General features: G+C 35.2%; 1 protein-coding gene across 1 annotated transcript in view; it reads right to left on the bottom strand.

Annotated features, from left to right (window-relative positions):
• The window catches only part of PIK3C3 (phosphatidylinositol 3-kinase catalytic subunit type 3), a gene marked incomplete at its 5' end in the record, with an annotated part of 51,029 nt that overhangs the window by 9,609 nt on the left and 26,037 nt on the right, over positions 1 to 15,383 (bottom strand). Inside the window, 2 exons of the mRNA XM_010176718.1 lie at positions 8,921 to 9,011; positions 14,482 to 14,650. Of these exons, the coding sequence (XP_010175020.1) occupies positions 8,921 to 9,011; positions 14,482 to 14,650 (260 nt within the window). The remainder of the gene's footprint in view (positions 1 to 8,920; positions 9,012 to 14,481; positions 14,651 to 15,383) is intronic.

The raw sequence follows: 15,383 nt of genomic DNA, 5'->3' as shown, positions 1-15,383 counted from the left end.
AGAGCGTAACATCTACCAGAATAATGGGCAGTGTTAATTGCTACTAAACTCACTTGCTTTAAGTGTTTTGAAGGAGAACTAAAACAACTACCATTTAGAAAATGGTATCAAACAGGTTGTATGAAGCTGATTTCATAGAAATGCCCACAGGGCTGTGTACAGTATAAAAATTAGGATGGCAATAAGGAGGAGATGAAATACTGAAGAAAACCCTGCTAGTGCAGGTAAGTGTACTTCACTGCAAAAGTTCAAAGATTTTCACTTCTGCTTTTTGCTCCTTAACCACAAGACTGCCCTCTCCCTCTCACCAGAGAGTGGATTTTTATGTTTTTGTTTTTTAATTGTCCTTAAGTTTGACCTACTGTACCGTACAGGCCATAGTTATCCTTTTATTAAACTCAGGATTATTATTATTATTTTTTTTTTTTTTTTTTTTTTTTAACTAGCAATCATCTTTGCATTGCTACAGCGTTACCTAAAATGGATTAGGTACTTAACGCTCAAAGTTAAAACAAACTTCTTAGAAATTCTTAGGAAGCTTTTATAAACTTCAGGGCAGTATCTAAATCCATGCTTCATAAATATTTGCAGTTTTTTTCATAATTACTGATGAAGGTAGTAATGCATTTTGAGCTAGTATATCATGTACATATGGGAATCCTTTCTCAATCCTGTTTAATTTCCAGACAACTTGCAAGTCAGCTGTTCTGAAGACTGCTGGCTACTCTAGTATTTATTCTTCCAGCAACATTAAGCAGCACTGCTGGTGTTTACTGTGACTGCTAGCTACATAATTTTCACACTCTAATATGGGATTGCTCATTGCTAAGTCAGCTACTTAAATTTAAGAGAATCGTCAAGTGTTCTTTTTCCTTGGGCCATAAAATGCATTGGATATAAGCATCCTGACTACTGCTAAAACCTTAGATAAAAATCAGCTGATAGCCAAAAAAAGAAAACAACAATATTTAGTTGGGTTTCTTAACGATTATTTTTACTGTTTTGCCTTATAATTGTTAGCAACAATCAGCATCCAACATTCATGTAGCAGAAACTGGCATTAAACTCTTGGCTTAACACTTACCACGTTTCATCTTTTTCAGCAAAAGATGATCTTGCTTTCCCTGTTGCTTGCAGTCCAAACAGCTTACAGTACAAACTATTCAGATGTGCTATTTGCATGAACAATTTTACTTGAAAGACTACTCCAACAATAGCTTTTGTTTTCAAGGCTATGATTCAAACAACCTGTAGTTTCTAAACAAGCCTGTGTAGGCATCTGTTTTTTGTTTTTTGTTTTTTTTTTTTTTTGAGGCGGGGTTGGTTTTTTTTAAATAGAAACCAGTAAAGATGTTCTTTAACATCTCTAAATTAAAATTCCATGAAAATAAGGATTTCAGCTGCTGCAGTACACTAAGATGATGCTGTTCCAGCTCAGAATTTAATCATATTGGCCAAAAACTTCTAATCAAATACATTGCATGATATGAAGCAACAGGAACATAGGAGTGTTCTTACACTCTGTTCATGTTGTAATGTTTATTCCATCTTTCTTTTTTTTTTTTTTTAATAATTTTGAAATGAATATACATGCAAAATCAACAGCCTAGAAACAGAAAAGCCGGGTTTGCAGCTGCAGTGTCATTACCCAAATGGAAAGATGAATGTCCGCAAATAAGCTCCATGTCAATGTGACACTTCTATAAAGAATAAACCTCCCCAGAGCAGCAAGCAAATATAAATACTGAAACAAACAGACTCTGACCAAGGAATCATAGAAATCAAGGAAAACTGAGTTTCTCTCTCCTATAAAAGTAAACTTCCTCTTGGTGTTAATAATTCTCAGCAATGTTTCCTAGCTCCACCTTTTAACAAATACTTGTATTTTCATTCAGGTGAAAAGGGACAGATAACCACTGCCTAAAAAGGCATGTCAAGCACAATATTAGAAGTCCTTTCCACTTCACTAACTTGTGAACTCAATTCTCAATTATCCATTGACTAACTCTTGGAGAGGACAGAGAAAGAGCACAGGGAGTTTTACTACAAATCAGATTAAGAAACTGGCAAAATTAGCTCAGGCTTAGAAAAAAGCTAGCTCAGAAATTCTTTCTGTACCTCAAGTCACAGAATATCTGTGCTTCAGCTTTTATACACATAGAACAAAAATCCTTTTACTTTGCTATGTTTAATATAAGAGGGACAAAACATGTCTTCTCTCTCTTCTTGCTAGTTTCCATACACTTATACTATTCTTTTTCTTATCAAGGGGGATGAGACCTAGTCAGTATTTGCACAGACTTGGAAACACAGAGGGTGTTCTAAGGGTTACAGTCTGTAAGAAGAAAATTTTCCACTCTGCTGAATGGTATGATTTTTTCCTTTTCCTGTGCACACCCAAAGGTGCTACCAAAACTGAGTGGGGCTGCTTTTATAAACAGCAGTTACCTACTGCTTGCTGAAAACCAGGTATTTGTGTCGTCTATGGTCACAATAACCTCGCTTGTAAATGGAACAGTTGCAGCATCTTCGCAGCACCTTCTTTAATCAATGGGCATCTGAAACACAGCTCAGTCAATTAGGACACTGTCCTTTAATGCCTGCCGAGTTCTTTGTGCACCAATGAATCACTGGTCCCTGATGTTTTCTAATTTAAAGGTCAGATTTGCTATGAAGGGCAGATAGAAGCCATCTGGCTTTCCTGTCGAAAAATCAAAAGCTTTTTTTGTTAGGAGGTGACAATGCTGAATACATTAGCTACATGTGAAGAGTGATGGTCTATCTCTTCCTTACGCAAAACTGGCTGTATAATTGACTCCAGATTTTAGTCATTACTATTTAAATTTATAGCACTGGATAATTTTAAAAAGCCCAACAATTAGCAATTAGTGTTGCAGCTGTACTGGAAATAAAAAAGCAAGTAGCACTGGTAGGAAAAAAAGGGGTGTGGGGGGAAGTCTTTATGTTATTATCAGTTATGCATTGACAAGTCAACCTGAAGAGATTTCAGCCCAGCTTTTCCCCTGAAAACTGAGAAGTGGAAAAGAATAAGCAAAGAGTGGAAAATGTAAAGGCAATTACCTCAGAGGCCACAGAAAGGGAGAGGCAAACTGGGGAGAATCTTCTGCTACTTTTCAATTTAATTTCATTTTGTGACATTTTTGAGCCGAAGCAGGCTTTCAGAAAAGCCTAAATCAGAGTGTGGAAGTAGGAGATGGCGTCATGAACCATGAGGTGAAGTACACTAGGCTGACAGTTTTCTTTATAAATAGTATGGAGAGCACAAAAGAAGATGAAAGGATCAAAAAGACAACTAATTTCAAGCTCTGCAGCTACTTTTCTTGGTAAAAAATTGACAAAGATTTTACCGTTAAACAAAACACCAAGAATTTGAAAAGTGTTCCTGTGGTTTTGAGGATGGGGACAATTTTGTGTAGTTGGTAATAAACATTTTCTGTGGTTTTCTATAGAGAAAAACAGTGATCAAAACTGGAGTGAGGAAGTGACTCACTACAAGCAGCTTTTCTTGCAATCAAAAGGTACTAGCTAATCTATCTAGTGATGTTGGGTATATCTGCTGAAAGTAGATAGCTGGTAGAAAAATGTTTTTCCCACACACTCTCAAAGAATAATTGTGACACTTGAAAAAGAGCTTCCCTCACCCCCACCCCAAACCAATGCTGACTAATTTTCAGTTTGATTTTAAATGTGAGAATGCACCTTTATGATCTGCACCGATTTACTTTCTGAACACAAACGTTATGCAAAACAAGCAAGAACTGTCAAATTTTGGTGTGCTCTAAATTTGTGTCTTCAGTTGAAGTAATTGGGAATTTCTGGTACTTTTAATATTAGTAAGAAGAAAATATCCACATTGTTGTCTTTCACTCATAGAGTAAAATCAGTCTGTGTAGAGCTTGTTCTCTTTTGAACAAGAAAAATGTGGAAGTACCTCCACAGATGACAGAAACAGAGCACCCAGCTTCACTTACACCATCCTGTGCCATAAACCATGTCAAACAGGTGCAATCTATACCTATTTTACAGAAAGCTGTACATGACACAAGCTGCTGTTTCAATTTTGCCTTGACTCAATACATATTTCTCTCAAGACTTTTCACAACTATTGGACGGAAATGACACCCAGACAATACGCTTCACTTAGATTTTAACCTTGATTATACAATTACATTCTGTCAGTTAGCTCCTAAGGACATAATGTTGTTACTGGAAGGTAGATCATACTTTGGGAAAAACACTCCAACTATAAAGATCCTACCTTCCCTTTTGTTCCTCAGGTTAGTAATAACATTCCTTGAGAGCGCTTTCTGTACTCAGATTCTTCTAAAAAGTCTCATTTAACATACCAGTCTGGATTCTTTAAAAAAATAAAAATAAAATTCATAGTTCAAATCATCCAGTGCCTCACTGAAGAGGACACGTTCTACATAATATGTTCTTTTATGATCTTACTTTGTTTCCTGATTTGTCTGAACATAATAAAGTCCAAGGAATGCTGACTTCCAACCATCTTTTCAATCTAACTAGAGATCATTCTGTTATAATACAAATATATATCACAGGAAGTAACAAAAAACAGCACAAAAAATCAAGTCCTACAAAATTACAGGAGTACTCTATTTCAATTTATTTTACTCTAAACATCAGAATCATATGGTATATGCAAATTTTATTTTTATTTAGCATATGTATGATTACAAATATTAATCCCCCATTCTGGCTCTAAAAACTCAGTAAATTATTTTCTGAAAGTTTAGAAAAGGGGAACATAAAAATTATTTCCAAAGGCAGCTTTACCTGCTAGCATGTTTTTACATCTAGCCTATTTTTCACCAGTGGGCAGATATTTCCTGCAACATAAAGCACCTCCCTGCCTGTTAGAAATAAGGAAGATGCACTGTGGCACTTTGTGAAGCTAAAGATTAGACCGGAACCTAAGCAACCATCTAACATTGTCATGAGGAATCAAAACTGTGGTCTTTCAAGAAAAACATTTCTTTAGAAGTAATCTTTAGAATAATTCATACTTACTTGGTAACAGAAGTACAGATGAACCTACCAAAAAATTCCTGTATCAAAGATCTCTATGCCAAGCAAATTGTTTGCCAAAATAACTGAAGCATAATACTGCCTTCACTAAGCTTTCCTTTCTTTAAAAACCAGATTTTTTTTTTCCTGTACTATATAAATTTCCTTGTACTTTAATCATACAGTAGTACTCCGATTTATCACCAAATTTAGATAAAGTAATCTTTATGTTGTTACCTCAGTGACCAGAGCCTCACTGGCTCACCAGTCCCCTAAAGCAAAAACAAGGGCTCTACAAACAGAAAATGAGTATTACTACAGCACCAGTAAGGAAAATGCTGGCTATGAACTTCCACCTACATTATTAAGCAGGATACCTTCTTAGATACAGAAACATTTGTAAATCTGCACCTTAGTCTTCCATGAAAGCAGTATCACAGTTGAAATGGCTATCGACCAGACTCACACATCAAAGGTAATTTAATTTTACAGGTCAGTCTAAAATGGATCTTTAGCTAATTTGAGTCTCTTGAAATATATATGGATTTTTTGTTCAAAGCTTTAAGGAAAAAAAAAATGCTGAAAGCATTTATTCAATTTTCCTACAACAAGGTACAGTATTATCTTGTTAAATGACTGAACAAACTTGCCACTCAGCCCAAGAGATGCAAGACACCTTGTTCCTGTTTTTATTAGTGCTAACAGAGCTCAAGAAAGATCCGAGCAGGCTAATGGGCATTCAATATCCAAAACAAGTTTTCTAACACATTATTTAAAAAAAAAAAAAAAAATAAAAAAATCAATCCATTTACCATTCTATAATAGCTTAAGATGATTCTGATCCTAACCCATTTGCCGCTGATCTGTTAACTGTTTTTTGAAAGCAAAAACATAAAACTAAAAATTGAGAACTAAAGAAAACAACTACTGTCATAGGAGATTTGAACATAGCTGTATGCATCCAGTAGATCATAATGTCAACAACTGTTTTATGGAAGGTTCACCTGCACTTTAGAGATGACATTATGATGTATTATTTTTGCACAAATTACAGAAGTATAGTCAAAGGACAATTTCTGAACCAAAAGGATGAAATCTGAACAGTTAACAGGAGCTTAAAACAGCTGAGCTGTCAGAAAAAAACGAGAGTTTATGTAAAATAATAATACTTGGGGGAGGTCTGAAAAGTCTATGAATTACAAAGAAAACATTTATGAACAAGCTAAACAATTTGGTTAACTTTCTCATCATACCTTACTGTTTGAGTTTTGTTTTGTTTTTTAAAAGAACAAGAACACTGTAAATGAATTTACAGAACTTAGGATAAAATCTTCTCCTCTCAAAAAATGTGAAAACATAAAAATGATGTGTACTTCTTATCAGAAATACGTGCCTTGCTGGTTCAGTTCTAGTGCCTTTCACATTTTAAAACCTCTGTGAATAGACCCATGAGGCTAAAAGTCACAGTTCAACAAGCTGCAGCATTGTCAGAGATCAGTACCCCAATAACTAATTGCTGCATTTGATCTAATAGTGAACTGCCACACAGCAAATAAACTTATGTTCTTTTCAGGCAAAGGCAACATTACCATTTGGACTTTGTAAAGGAATTTATAAGTAACCACATTGATCCCATTCACAGCTCTTAGAACTTCCTTTTAGATTCTGCTTCCTTCCATGGTCTCCAGTCAGATATAATACAATCATGCTTTACATCAGTGAACTGTAACATATTTAGCAGCTGTAGAAAAGACTTGTTGGCTTTCAATTCTGTATCTTGATTCATTATTTTAAGAAAATTATATGGGAAATTTATATAGTGCAAGAGAGTTTTAAAAGTGTCTGAAATACTCAAGTGGTGCTACAGTAAAATAATTCTTTACAAATATTTTACAGAACCTGACATCCTGCTATAATTAGAGAAAGCAATATACCCTTGAACAGTGCTTTCACAGAGTCTACCAACATAAAATACGATGTCAAGATAATAGTAAGAAACAAGGACACTGCATGTTAATTGTCAGTCAACACTGGGAGACTCAAGTTTGAAAAAAAGAAAATGTCAGAGCTCATGAGAGAGCATTCAAAACAAGGATGTGCACTATCACGTCAAGCAACAGTGAACTCTGGATGAGCAAGATTATAATACCTAGCAACTCTCAAACTTATTGCTGCAAGCAAAAAGAACCAGCACTTCTGGCATTCAATGAAACCATACATTTGATCTCTTGATGGCTATTTTAATCAACAACATACTTTCCAAAATTAGCCCTTGCACTGTCTGTAAACACATACTTCAATTTCTACCAGGATTTATTGTGCATATATTTGTACACTTCACAATCTGAAAGGTTTTCCTCTCTTTACTACTCCTGAAGTAAAATAAATAAAAATAAAAATACTTCTGCTCATTTTTCCAACAGGTATGCAGAGGCAAACATCTCATATTTATAAAGACTAAATTCCAAGACATGTGTTGTAAGCATACTGTTAGGCAGGTCTCTTCCTTCAAAAGAAGGTTTCTCTACAAAAATATAATTACTCCTATCATCTAGAACTTGATAGGTATTGAACCGTTTTGATTGCTACTTTAAACCTCTGTCTCTCATGTTCTTATGTCAGGAACCTATTGAAACTCTGCAGGGCATTTAGGGACAGAGGTGGAGTTTAAATATTGATATGGAAAAAGAATTAGCCATCAGTTTCTCAGGAAAACAATCAAATTGAGGGAGGATTGACATCTTTACCACAAAATACAGCACTTCTGACAGTCCAGCCTTCCTGGAAATTAAATTAATTCTTTGCATTCATTTGAAACCAAAAAACTCTGAACAGGAATGCTCAAATTCTTCCAGGCAAAAGGGAAGTTTTAGTTGGAGTCACAGTTTAGTTTTCTTTAAGGTCATCATATTATAATATTAAATATTAATTTAAGCATTCTGAATGTCTCCTTTCATAGCTTATTGAAAACACTGAGGAACAGCCTATTTTAGAGAAAATCCACTGCTTGAATAAAAATTACACTGAACTGATTTCCATTGGATACACAGGCTCCACAAAGTCTTTTGTGGATTTAAAACAGACAGCCCTTCATTATAAATCAGGTTATAAAAAACTGAACATTTTCCTAAAATGTAAGTGTAATGAAATCTAGATGAATACTCATCCAGTATTTTTAATGTAAATTGTTGTTGGAACATGAAATGGAGAAGAATGATTCATCTTGGTGCAAAGAGACAAAATTATAATTATGGGACAGGTTTCATAGAAGAATTTGTTTTTTCACAGTAAACAATTTTTTTTTTAATAATGAAGATATACCAGGCTTTTAGTTTTACACATGTAGCAGACTACTTTTATATCTACCACTAGATAGGTTTTGTAAAATCATCCATGCCTTGTAGGATTCTAGACTAGACAGAACAGTCTTTCACAGTACAGTCAGTGTTGATTGCTTCACTTATCAAGTTTCAGAAGGTAGGATCAGTGTCCATAGCAGAATGCTAAAATACCACTTGGAACAGAATGCAAGAGCAGAGTGTGCACTACGTGCTACTGCATCAACGATAAAGAGCAATTCCGTATTTATGGGCACATGTGCTAAATGATCTTAAAACTATATACTCTTATCTTTAACTTCAATGACCCTAGAAATCACTCAGAACTTATTAAACAGGAGCAAGTATTTTCAGGTCACCAGCTAGAAATAAGTCATGAAAATTTAATGACATGATGACTGATCTAGTGGAAGGTGTCCCTGCCCATGGCAGGGGGTGTGGAACTAGATGATCTTTAAAGTCCCTTCCAACCCAAACCATTCTATGATGCTATGACTTTGGTTATTGAAAGACAAGGGAAGTTTTCCAATTACCTTTTTTACAGTCTTGTCAGGTTCAAGAGCAATATCTGGAATGTTGGCATCCACCATGAGGGAAAATAAGTTCAAGATCAAGTTGGAATACCTAAGCAGAAGAGCAGAATAGGTAAAGCACTTTGTAAACTGTACAACAGACATTATGTAAAAAAAACTTCATTTAAGAACACATCATCATTAGCGTGAACTGGTGATGCTTCAGATGAGATGCACTCATAACACTGTAGCTGAACGCATTTATGTTTAAAACATAAGATATCTGATAGTAGTAGTGAAAGTTTAACCCTCAAACCGTCTCAAACTGCCAAAACTGAAGAGATTGCTCGTTTTGTTAAAATTTTCTAGAAATTTTCAGAACTTTTATTCAGAGACACATCAAATATAAACTATGGTTTCAAATATTGTAAGATTTAATACCATTTTCTACTTCTAGTAGGACAAACATATGTTAGAATATTGATTCAAAGGGTTTTTTTTTATTAAAAAGGATACTAGTGATACAGCAATAATATATAAATTAGCAACCAAACAGATGAAGTCTTCACAATTACAAGAAATGATTTTTCAAGCTGCTGCAAGGCCTTTTGCCATAACAAGCTGAATACAAGTGACTTAATAAGATTGAAGTCTGCAGTTGCTCAGTTAAGCTGCAGTAACGTTGGTAGGCATGCTACACTCACAAAGTACAAGTGTCATTTATAACCATTAAAAAAGACAAGACACAGTACAGTTTTCAGTTTTAACATGGTGATGGAAGCACTTGTGAGTCTTTTAAAGAATACCATCTTGCCCTTGCAGGAAATTAGCTGCAAGTTGCTTTTTGAAAGGATAATTTTCAAGCTGTTCAACATAAACTGAAACGTCCCTTCCTCTGTAAAGAGATCTAGTCTCCTTTCAGAGATAAAGTACATAACTGACTTCAAAATCTGAAATATTGCTTTGCTAAGAGCACTAGGAGCTTCATAGATGATAGGAAATGAATTCTTAGCTGCAAAACTTATTAGCAAGCTGCTGAATACATATAAGCTGACAATTGCAAGAAGTACAAAGTATTTTAACTACACAAAAGGACTGCTTCATAGCCACATTTTACAAAGTAAATACTGCTTAACAAAAATCTCTTTAGAAAAGCATAATTCCATCAAAAACTCTTGACACTTTATTTTTAACTGAAATTAGCACTACCTAACATATTCCAATGTAAGTTTTAACCCTTTATAACACAAGCATTTTAAACAAACTGTTTGGGCAGAAATAATTTGTGTCTAATTTGTTTCAGCTGTTCTGCTTCATTTTCCTAGGGGCGAGGGGCTGGAATCAAAAAAATCACTTTTATCACAAATTAAAAGGAAGGAAAATAAAAGTTTCAATACTATTTTGTTTCAGCTCTGGCTAAGAAATCTGGCAGTCAAGTTGCTTTGCTGCCAGGAACAGTCACCATAGGTTTTAATGAATTTCTTTTTCTACTTGTCTGAAACAAGCAAATCTCACTTTAAACACGCTTAAAGCTTACAGCTACATTCTCTCAAGTCTCTTTCTAGGTCACTGGTAGCTCCCAGTGGTAGTTTTCCGTTTGAACTGACCCAGGAGTCCAGAGTCTCAGAGTCCCTTTTGCTCTTGAACCACATGGAAGATAAGAGGTTATGAGCACTACAGTTTACAGGGGTTATTTAAGTAATGGAGGTTTGTAAAGGAGATGTCAAAGGTCTAGGCATCATTGCTAGATGCCAGTTAAGAGCTGGTTTTGCTCCACACAATGAAGTCTTTTGGTTCTTGGTGCTTACAGTAAAAGCACTGGAAGCATAAGATCATCTGAAGAACCTAATTAAAAAGAAAAAAATCAAGAAAAGGTAATTTTAGGAGTATGGAGTGGGAAGAGACAAAAATTAGGGAAGAGCTGCTCATGATACTACCTGCAGGTCTCTTCTTTGTCCCTCACCCCAACATTTCTTTAACTCAGTAATCAATTAGATAGTGGTCTAAGGATCAAAAAGAGCTTATCAAGTAAACTTGTTAACTGCCTCTCGGATCCTTGTCAGATTTCACAGATTTTTAGAAAATTTATTAAAAAACTAGGAGTGGACAAGAAAAGTAAGAGGTTCCTACTATAGACATTTGGCTGTCACTCCTCCTATAGGCAACAACTTTGGCAAATATGCCTAAATGTCCACAGCTGGTCAACTGACAGCCCAAATTCATCCTAAGACTAGACATTTTGCTGAAATACCTGGGCTAGGAATCTGACCTGTAAAAAACATAACACCTTTGTCAGGCAAGTCATACCACCTGTCTTTGACATCTATATTACAAAGGCCTCTGGAATGCCTGACCATCATCCACAGCCAGAACAAACTAGGAACTGAGTTCTGGGTTTCAGAAGCTTCAATTAAGCCCCTAAACCTGACTCAAATACTTCTCACGTAAACGCATTCTTTGTTTTCCTTAAAGCTCGGTACAAATTAATTTACAAAATAAACGAGAACTTGGCTACACTGGAGGTTGATTAAACTTATCGTTTGGATATGAAGTGCTAAAAATAAGGAGGTTCTATAAAAATTCAAGAAATCCAACAGAATACTTCTATACAGAAGAGGTCTCATATATACCAAGAAAGAAACCTACATCAGACAAAAGTTCAAATTCTCACCACTATCTTTTCGGAGAATGGCAACATTTGGTTTAAAGCGCTTAATACCTCATTAAATATATGCTTGATACTAAGCACTCCTTTCTATATTTTTTCAACATTTACTGGCCTCTATGTATACAGCTGTTACCAACTGAATATTTAGGCTGTTGACATTGCAATACTCTATCCTGAAGCCACAAACTTCCGCTACAAAGACAGAACAGAAAAGTATAGAGTGCAGTTCAAGACTAAAGCCCTGTTTATCTGGTCTAACTCACAAATTCTTAAGTTTAAAACGTGATCACCTCTTTTGCAGTAGAACTTAAGACCCCCCCAAGACTCACTTCTTCTCTAGACTACGTATAATCCCCAATGGATTCATTTGGTATGGTATTCATTCTTCCCAAAGTATTTCCTCGCAGTCCAGACTCAAGCAAAACTGACCTGATCCCATCCAGTTTCACCTTTGCTCTTTTCTCTTTAGTTTACAAGACTAGACCCTGCAATGCCTAGCTACAACTTTTCCAAAGAATCATCGCTTCCCAAGGGTCATCACAGCTTTCCTCTTGCTGCCTATAGTGCTTTTCATTCAGACCCATACTGTCTCCTCTGTCCACTATACCATTGAGAATAGACTGGGGAAAAACACTGGTCCAGCCAAGTGGACATCTCCATCCATACAGAGCAAATCTCAGGCCAAACTACAACTTCTCTCCCTACTTGCTACTCTTGTCCTTACTTATGCTCACTAACTCAAACTGAACACCAAACTTCTCATATGACTAACATGGGGGAAACCTTTATTTGGGAAGGAACAAGGCAATCTAGAACTTCATCCTGAAAAAAACTCTCAAATGTTGCAGCTGCATTCTTCTCTGCTGGATCCTGCTGAGGATGTATAAACTGGGAATTCTCAAAGGGAAATGCTGACACCTAACAGGACTTGAACATCTTCAAATAGGCTCAGTGTGTGTAATGAAGGTGTAAAAGGCTGCTACAGCCCAAGTGAGGATGCAGATTCTGCTGCCAGCTACAATTTGCCCTGCAACACATTCAAAACACAGAGGCTGCTCCTTCGTTACAGCACTGGCAACAAATACACAACTCATTACTGTTGTTCAAAAAAGTGGAAAGCAGTTCCCCCACTCCCCGAGAAAAAACCCCAAACCAACAATAAAACGCACACCAGTGATCGTATGCCAAACTGCTTTCAACCTAAAATAATGAACAAAAACTATTTTTCCACTTATAAGTTTTAAATTGTTTTTATTTGTTTCCACTATGCAACACTTATTCCACCAGGAATCCTGAAACACTAAGTTGCTGCACTTGAAATATGTAGAAAAGTGTCTATACCACAAGGAACTAAAGAAGAAAAAATAAAACACAAATTGATGAAGATGACGGAGTTTACACTTTGTCTTCGCAGTCAGAGGTTATGATTTCACACTACGTAGCCAGAAGTATCTGTGAACGCGTTTGTGTCAACATGCAGAACTGTTAGAACTAAAACATTATACCTCTAATTATTTTTTTTTCAAGTAAACAAGTAATCATAATAATTTTTAGTTCTATCTGCTTAAATTAAAAGTAATATTATTTTATGCTATCTTTGTTGAAAGCCTTAAAGATATTTATCCAGAACCATTTAAAAATATTTTCCTATTAAACTGAACAAATATTGGAGAGACTATAATTACAACTACAATCCCAGACATTAAAAATGAAACCATCTTGATTTATAGTTTAGTTTTATACCCACATTATTGCTATACTCTACACTTAATGATGATCTTTGTAGCAAATCATTACATAAACTAATGCAGTGGACAATCCTTCACTGACACAACAGACCTTTCGATCGAAACAGTTTTAAGCAAAATTTAGAATATGGAATATACATTAGCTTTCCTGATTGTTCTCTGAAGTCATTAATATTGTTTGCTAACTAACACGCCACCGTTTTTTTCAGGCTGGTGAATGACTTTTAACCCATTAATGTCTGTTCATAAGCCAACTCCTTACTCTTTCTCCCCTTAACAAGTGGAGAACTACATGCAGATTTTTACCTCATATCGACTGCTTACTTTTCACGCTATATGTACTTTTCACGTATGCTTTTCATATTACTATTTTTTCCACGTACTTGGAGGTTTCCATTATTTGATCTTGATATTAAAGTGAAATTCTTTCATCTCCATTGTAGATGTACTAATCTCTGGACAGACCGAGATTGCTTACCTGTGTTCTGTTCAAACAGACAAAGCTGAGCTCCTCAGCTCTGAAAGTTGATAGTAAGCAATATAGTCACTGCAAAATAATTAAGCTGATTCCAAGTTTAAAGGAGAGATCTGTTGGTTCATAAACAAATACAGTCTCAAGAGGTTTTAGCTGTCACAGTTCTGAGTATCTACAGAATCTGCTAACATACTTGATTGTCACTACAAGTAGTTAATTTTTGTCCTGCAGGACCTGAACCCAAACAAGCTTATGTATGTGCCTTCTTCAAGCCAAAGAATTTGATCATCAATAATCTAAGCTGGAGGAGGATAAAGTACCAAATGAGTAATGACTTAAGAGTTAAAAGGACACTTACTTGATCATCAATAATTAGATAAAAAGTTGCTTAAGGGCAAAAAAACATATCCAAAAAGCAAGATATAATTTAATACCCTACAGGAATTATGAAAAAGCTGTTTAGGCTATTAATCAAGCAAAATCAGGGACTGTAACATGAAGGACAATTGCATTCAATCCCCGTATTACACCAATACTGTTCTCATTCCTTCATTTCATGCAAATTCTTGTGTCTACATTCAGAGTCAAACAAATTTTGAATTTTCAACAGAAATATTTTCTCTGACTCATGTACTAGTCTCCCGCATCATTGTGGCTCTAATAAACTTTAGCATCAATATAGTATTGTTACCTGCGGAGATGGAGAAAGGCTGTGTAGCACTGCTTACGGAACTCTTGGTACTGTTCGCTCTGTGTGCCTCCCATACCTTCCACCATCTCCTTGTTCAGCTTCATTGGGGGAGGTAGAGGTTTAGGGTCCCGACCCAAAATATAACCAAAGTCAATATGAAATAGTTTACCTGTAGAAGAAGGAAAGGCAAACAGAATTACTTATTTCAACAGTATCAAATCTTGATGCAAAACTTGGGGAAAAAAATAAATCTAACAGCACAATCTCTAGAAGATGCTTAACACCTCTCCAAAAAATAAAATACACTGTATATTTTATATTTCAGCTGCCAGTTTGAAATTATGGGTTTAAAAAAGTAAAGCTGATTTCAAATTCATTAAGAGTACTAACAAACAAAGTGAGTTATTTGCTATTCTTTTTTAAAACATGAAGTATATTCACAAAGACTGAATCAATGTTGAAACTGCTTAGTAGATATTAAATGTATAGTTATATAATAGATACTACTAATTCTTTATGCCTTCTTTAGAATTTTTTAGCAAATTAAAATCTTAATACACACATTGCACCGCTTTTAGTATCCCATTTGGCTGCTATGGCATAAAATATATTATTTTAGTTGTATGTGAAATTTACCAAAGGAAAAATAAGACTCATGATCATAAGAAAGTCCTTTTTGAAGCCACTACATACCAAAGATTTCAAAGCCATTTTAAAATTCTTTAAGAGTTGCCTGAGTAACTTTAAAATTTATCAACAGTTTTCAAAGACATTGAAGAAACAACACTACAATTCCATAGCAGAAATCATATTTCACATGTGCTGAAGTCTGTCTTACACTTTTTCAGTACTAAATGCAAAAGTTACATCACTTGATCACTACCATTCCCTTTTCAGCTCAA

Source organism: Antrostomus carolinensis, unplaced genomic scaffold, assembly GCF_000700745.2.
Source record: "Antrostomus carolinensis isolate BGI_N321 unplaced genomic scaffold, ASM70074v2 scaffold4141, whole genome shotgun sequence".
Lineage (NCBI taxonomy): Eukaryota > Metazoa > Chordata > Aves > Caprimulgiformes > Caprimulgidae > Antrostomus > Antrostomus carolinensis.
The sequence above is the reverse complement of the archived record's forward strand: the minus strand, read 5'-3'. Positions and strand labels throughout refer to the sequence as shown.